Genomic DNA, 7,007 nt, shown 5'->3' on the forward strand with positions numbered 1-7,007 from the left:
GGGCTCATGGCCAGCTTCCAAAATTCATCCTCGTCAAAGTCAGAATATTTCTTCTATGAATGACATACACATATCTTTTAATAGAAACATGAGGGAATGTAACTGGGCTTGTCAAACGCTATTTTAATCTCTCCCTGAAATAATTCATAGGGTATAATTCATACTATTTAAAATTACTCTTCACTCCACTTAAAGTTTACTTTCTACTTTTCTAGGTAGTTACTTAGTTAAATGGTTCTGAAGGTGATCACCAACATGTCACATGGCCCCTGAACTTTGGATCCTGTATTGGACCAACTTAAGAACCAGAGAAAGTTTCAAGTGGGTGGCCTGTATAAGGTCCAAACATCACTGGAGGAGATGTTTTGAGATTTCCGCAAATTTTAGACCAACTGACTTTATTAACACAGGCTTGTCTAATGCCGCAGCTGGTAGCAATTTGCATGTATTTGGTTTGTGTTCACTCTTTCTTTCCAGCCATGTGGACACTCCAACAGGTGTCTTTGTTTTTGTTTTTGTTTGTTCTTTTTTTTTTATTAACCTGGATGCTGGTACCCTTACACCCAATCCTGCTACATTAAATAAGCCCGCTCCAGAATACTTTTAGATCTTTTTTCTTTCTTTCTTTTTTTTTTAGTTTCCTTCTCTTTATTTTATTTTATTTTGTCAATATACAGTGTGGTTGATTATTGTGGCCCATTACCAAAATCTCCCTCCCTCCTCCCTCCCAACAATGTCCTTTCTGTATGCTTGTCGTATCAATTTCAAGGAATTGTAATTGTTATGTCTTCTTCCCTCCCCCCTGGTTTTATTGTGTATTTATTTATTTTTAGCTCCCACAAATCCACAAATCCAGAATATACAAGGAACTCAAACAACTTTACAAGAAAAAAACAAGCAACCCAATTTAAAAAATGGGCATGGGCCGACCCCGTGGCGCACTCAGGAGAGTGCAGCGCTGGGAGCGCAGCAGCGCTCCCGCCGCACGTTTGGATCCTATATAGGGATGGCCGGTGCGCTCACTGGTTGAGCGTGGTGCAGCCGGTCACAAAAAAGACAAAAAAAAAAAAAATGGGCGAAAGAGCTAAATAGGCATTTCTCAAAGGAAGATGTACAAATGGCCAACAGACATATGAAAAAATGCTCAACATCACTCAGCATTTGGGAAATGCAAATCAAAACCACACTGAGATACCATCTCACCCCAGTTAGGATGGCTAACATCCAAAGGACTCTGAACGATAAATGCTGGCGAAGTTGCGGAGAAAAAGGAACTCTCATACATTGTTGGTGGGACTGCAAAATGGTGCAGCCTCTATGGAAAATGGTATGGAGGTTCCTCAAACAATTGCAGATAGATCTACCATATGACCCAGCTATCCCACTACTGGGAATATACCCAGAGGAATGGAAATCATCAAGTCAAAGGTATACCACTTCCCCAATGTTCATCGCAGCACTCTTTACAATAGCTAAGAGTTGGAACCAGCCCAAATGTCCATCATCAGATGAGTGGATATGGAAAATGTGGTATATATACACAATGGAATACTACTCAGCTATAAAAAATGAAATACTGCCATTTGCAACAACATGGATGGACCTAGAGAGAATTATATTAAGTGAAACGAGTCAGTCACAGAAAGAGAAATATCACATGTTCTCACTTGTTTGTTCTTTTTTGACATGGGGATAGTGACTAAGATTCAAATGTTAATGAAACAGATATAGTAGAAAGTGAAGGCATTGCATAAGTCAGGGCCATGATAAACAACTGTGCTTATGTCTTGCTAATAAGAAAACGAACATGCAAAGCAAAACAGTGTTTTTTTAATTATCCAAGGCTGTCTGGAAATATCCTGAGAATTGCAAAGGGTTCACATGCCTGCCATGTGTGGATGTGGGAGTCATTGTGTCCATATGTTTGTCCTGCAAGATAACATGATACATTTTCTTGTGAGCTTAATTATGCTACACTACTATCAATTTGTTTATAAGTCTGAAAGATGTAAACAAAAGCTATGAGTTGAGTTTTGAAGCTTAAAAATAATATCATGTAATACTTGTATGGTTGATGGAGTGATTGGCTAAAAATAATATAATACTGTTTCATTGCTGAATCCAAAAGAAATTCTTTTTAAAAATCAATAAAATTCAGAATACTAGTAAAAGGCAAAAGCCACCTAAAATCTCCTTATCCAGAGATAATTCCTACACAGATTTAGATGGATTTCCTTTCCTTGTTTTTTTTTTTTTTTTCTGGTGGCTGACCAGTAAGGGGATCTGAACTCTTGACGTTGGTGTTATAACACTGTGCTCTAACCAACTGAGCTAACCAGCCAGCCTCCTTCCACTTTAATACACGCATGCATTTTACTGTGTTGATATGTGAGTGTAAAACAGATTTTTTTTCACTTATTAGCATACAGTGTTTTTTTCCCTATATTATATGGCAGAAGTATAAAGCACTGGTGAAGAGGCTGAGGTCAGTTGTCAGAGTACAGAGGTTAGAATTCAATGCATCCCACTTACATGTATGCCTTTGAACTAACATGATACTTAACCTGTTTGTACCCAAGTCTGCAGGTCTATAAAATGTAAATTAATAATAAGACCTACTTTACGGTATTGTTGTTAGGATTAAGTGAGTTATCAAATTGAAATATAAGGCATGTAGAGCAGCATCTTGCATATGACAAGCATTTAATATATCTTAACTCTTACAGAATAAATGGCCCTGAAACACTGTTAAGTGGTAGCATAATATTACATCACATGGATGTTTTCTGATACCATCAGCTATTTCGTCATGGTCATACATTTAACATTGTGTGTGTGTGTATTAAATCAGCAAGATCAATCTCTTGGGCCTGTGATTGTTTGTTTTCCTTAGAAAAATTGTTATGAATGGAATTACTGAAATCAAAGTTAAGATCTATTTAATATTCTTAATATGAAAGGACAATTTTTTTCATGTTAAATATTTTGTATTCTTACCCGCAATGTATAAGTGTACTTAACCCACCACATCTTTTTCCATGTTAAGTTTTACATATAAATAGTTCTTACTAATGATTAGGTATAATATTTATATCTATTATTTTAATTTGTTTATATTTTTCCTATTGATTTGTTGAACTTTTTTGCATAATAGGGACACAGATACTTTGATTGTTATATTTGTGATAATAACTTATTTTCCAATATGGGATTTGACTTTTAATGTCTCCATGGTAGGCATTTTTAGGCACAAATATTACAAATATTTTTATAGCAATAGATACCATCGTTATGTTTTCTCCTACTGGTTTTACTGTTAGGATGTAATTCTCTATTCTCTCTTTAGGTCACAATCTATATATATATTTTATGATTTTTCTCATTTGTTTTATAATTTATGTTTAACTACTAAAATAAATTTCTAACTTATGTTGTGTGAAAAATGGTGAGGTTTTAACCTTTTTTCAAAGTTACAACTTTTCTAGCAATATTTTAAAATAATCCTTCCCTCTTCCGTTAATTTGTTCGACTTCCTTCATCACAAATAATGTTCCAATAAGCTACGTTTTAACTATTTTTTCAGTTCTAGCTTATTTCTCCTCCTTACTCTTTTTGACAACATTTGATTCTATCATCCACATCTTAAAAGTCCACTGGTAGTTTGATTATGAATATACTCAACTAATAAATTAAATTGTAATTTGGGCATTTTTGCAGTACTCAGTCTTGCCTTCCTGAACACAGTATACTGCTATACTTCCCGAACCTAGTCACAGTCCCTTTTTTAATTTTTTAATTTTTTAATTTTTTTAAATTTTATTTTGTCGATATACATTGTGGCTGATTATTGTTGCCCATCACCAAAACCTCCCTCACTCCTCCCTCCCCCCTCCCCCCAACAATGTCCTTTCTGTTTGCTTGTCGTATCAACTTCAAGTAGTTGTGGTTGTTATATCTTCTTCCCCCCCCCCCCGGTGTGTGTGTGTGTGTGTGTGTGAATTATATATTAATTTTTAGCTCCCACCAATAAGTGAGAACATGTGGTATTTCTCTTTCTGTGTCTGACTTGTTTCACTTAATATAATTCTCTCAAGGTCCATCCATGTTGTTGCAAATGGCAGTATTTCATTGGTTTTTATGGCTGAGTAGTATTCCATTGTGTAGATGTACCACATTTTCCGTATCCACTCATCTGATGATGGACATTTGGGCTGGTTCCAACTCTTAGCTATTGTAAAGAGTGCTGCGATGAACACTGGGGAACAGGTATACCTTCGACTTGATGATTTCCATTCCTCTGGGTATATTCCCAACAGTGGGATAGCTGGGTCGTATGGTAGATCTATCTGCAATTGTTTGAGGAACCTCCATACCATTTTCCATAGAGGCTGCACCATTTTGGAGTCCCACCAACAATGTATGAGAGTTCCTTTTTCTCTGCAACCTCGCCAGCATTTATCGTTCAGAGTCTTTTGGATGTTAGCCATCCTAACTGGGGTGAGATGGTATCTCAGTGTGGTTTTGATTTGCATTTCCCAGATGCTGAGTGATTCAGTCCCTTTTTTTAAAATGACTATTTCACACCTTCATTCTCAGCTGATGAGTTGCCCTGTATTTCATTAGAACAGAAGCAGTCAGCTGCAAACCCCTTTATATTCTCTTCAAATCTCCCACGCACCTGCATCTGCATGTATACTTTCCTGATTTCTCTCACTACAATTGTCTGTCAAAGGCTGACCTCCACTAGCACTCGGGATCCCAATCTCATTGGCCTCCCCAACATTTTGCTTTTGCAGGATCCTTTTCATCTGAACGCACTTTCTTCCACTTTCCTGGATCATAACCATAAGAATACAAAATATATTCTGATAATCCCCATCATAAAGAACCCTTTCTGTGATTCCAATCCCTTCAGTTATTGGCACATTTTTTTCAGTGTCTTACTTTTATTCTCATCTTCAGTTTTTTCAGAATTACATGTTGGGCCAATTCTTTAGTATTGAATTCAAGAAATTTCTCAATCTGGACTTACTTTTCAGCCTTATATCTCACTATTTTCCTAACTTTACACATACTCTTAGAAAAATTCTAGCATTTGTTATTCCTAAAATGTGCTTTCTTTTCAACTTCAGAAATTGTTAAATTGAGAGTTGAAGGCCATGTTAGAAACATACCTCCATGAAGAACTTATTTTTTACGTCTATATTCATAGCTCCATAAATGTACCTGGGATACATGATGTGTTCAAAAGATGTTTGATAAATGCATACAAGAATGGAAGAAATGACTCTACTTGCCAAAAAGTTCTCATATTTATGACAGTTTTGTTGTTGTTTATTGGTTCTTTGTTTTCTGACATATAGTTATATCCCTACTTATAGTGATATACTTATTAGCTTGTATGGGCTAGGAAAGAAGTGACTTCTTGCTCCTCTATCTTCCTCCCTTCCTTCCTGCCCCTCTCCCTCCCTCCCTCCATCATTCCTCTCTTCTTCCCTTCTTCTTTACCCTCTCTCCTCTCTTCATCTCCTCTCCTCTCTCCTCCCCTCCACTCCCCTCTCCTCCTCTCCCTTCCCCTCCTCTCCTCTCACCTCCTCTCCCCTCTTCTCCTGTCCTTTAATTTAATTTCTTTTCTGTGTCCACCAAGTTAGTTACCTTGCTTTGATTAGGCAATTTGTTGAACTGATCTGAGAAGAAATATTGGAAAATAGAAGGAATGAAAAAGCAGAGGAAAGAGATAAAAATGGAAAACGTTCCAAGAAAATTACTTCTCTCCACATCCCTAAAATGGTTATCATAATCAGAGATCACCACCTCCAAAAAGATTATTTTGCGGTTACTCTCCTGAGAGCTCCTTTGACATCCTTGTTCCTCAGACTGTAGATGATGGGGTTCAGCATGGGTGTCACTGCTGAGTAGAATACAGAAATCATTTTATCCCTTTTATTCATTATCCTGGAGTTGGGTCTCATGTAGGCAAATATCGCTGAGCCATAGAAGAGAACAATGACAATAAGATGGGAACCACAGGTGGAGAAAACCTTGAGCCTCCCCTCCCCAGACTGCATCTGGATCACGGTGGAGATGATATTCCAGTAGGAGACAAGGATGAGGGAGACAGGAGCCAGGAGGATTACCACGCCCATTGCAAAGATGGCCATTTCTGTGCTGTAAGTATCTGCTGAGGCCAGCTTCAGGAGGGCAGGAGGTTCACAAAAAAAATGGTTAATGATATTGTTTCCTCGATAGGGCAGACATAATGTGAATGTGGTGTCCACCAGAGACACAAATGCCCCACTCGCCCAGGACCCTATGGCCAACTGGACACATACCCAATGTGTCATGATGGTGGAGTAGTGCAGGGGCTTGCAGACAGCCACGTACCGATCATAGGACATCACTGCTAGAAGCGCACACTCTGTACACCCAACCAGAAGTAAAACAACTATCTGTGTTGAGCATCCAGCAAAGGAAATGGTTTTCCTCTTCACCAGGAAGTGGACTAGCACCTGGGGGACTGTGGTAGTAGAGAAACAGAGATCAGCAAAGGACAGGTTTCTAAGGAAAAAGTACATGGGTGTGTGGAGTCTGGAGTCTGTGTGAATGAGCATGATGATCAGCAGGTTTCCCAGTACAGTCAGCAGGTAGATGATCAGAAAAAGAAAGAAGAGCAAGACTTGAGCCTGTGGATCCTGGGAAAGGCCCAGGAAAACAAATTCAGTCACATAGGTTTGGTTCTCTTCTCCCATGAATATTTATTCCTGTTTATAGGTCAGCAGCAATAAAAGAAACACATCCATCAGCTATTTGTAAAAATTTGAGTAACCTAGTTATTTTACTAATCCCTCTCCAAAATTAGACTATTGATTTCCATCTCAACAGATTCTGTGTGTCAAAAGATGGAGTTTTTTTTTTTTTTGCTCAATAGTTCTGACATTTGAAAGCCATATCTGATTTTCTCTCCCCTTGAATCTTTTAGTAGCACCAGTGGGAGAGAACTCATCCTA

General features: G+C 37.9%; 1 protein-coding gene across 1 annotated transcript; it reads right to left on the reverse strand.

Annotated features, from left to right (window-relative positions):
* Nucleotides 1–5,825: 5,825 nt before the first annotated feature.
* On the reverse strand, nucleotides 5,826–6,796 carry LOC134377018 (olfactory receptor 2D3-like). Its single transcript, XM_063095626.1, is given in 2 exon segments — nucleotides 5,826–6,775; nucleotides 6,778–6,796. Coding segments are annotated over 2 exon segments (969 nt in total).
* Nucleotides 6,797–7,007: the final 211 nt, after the last annotated feature.

This window comes from Cynocephalus volans, chromosome 4 (genome assembly GCF_027409185.1).
Source record: "Cynocephalus volans isolate mCynVol1 chromosome 4, mCynVol1.pri, whole genome shotgun sequence".
Classification (NCBI taxonomy): Eukaryota; Metazoa; Chordata; class Mammalia; order Dermoptera; family Cynocephalidae; genus Cynocephalus; species Cynocephalus volans.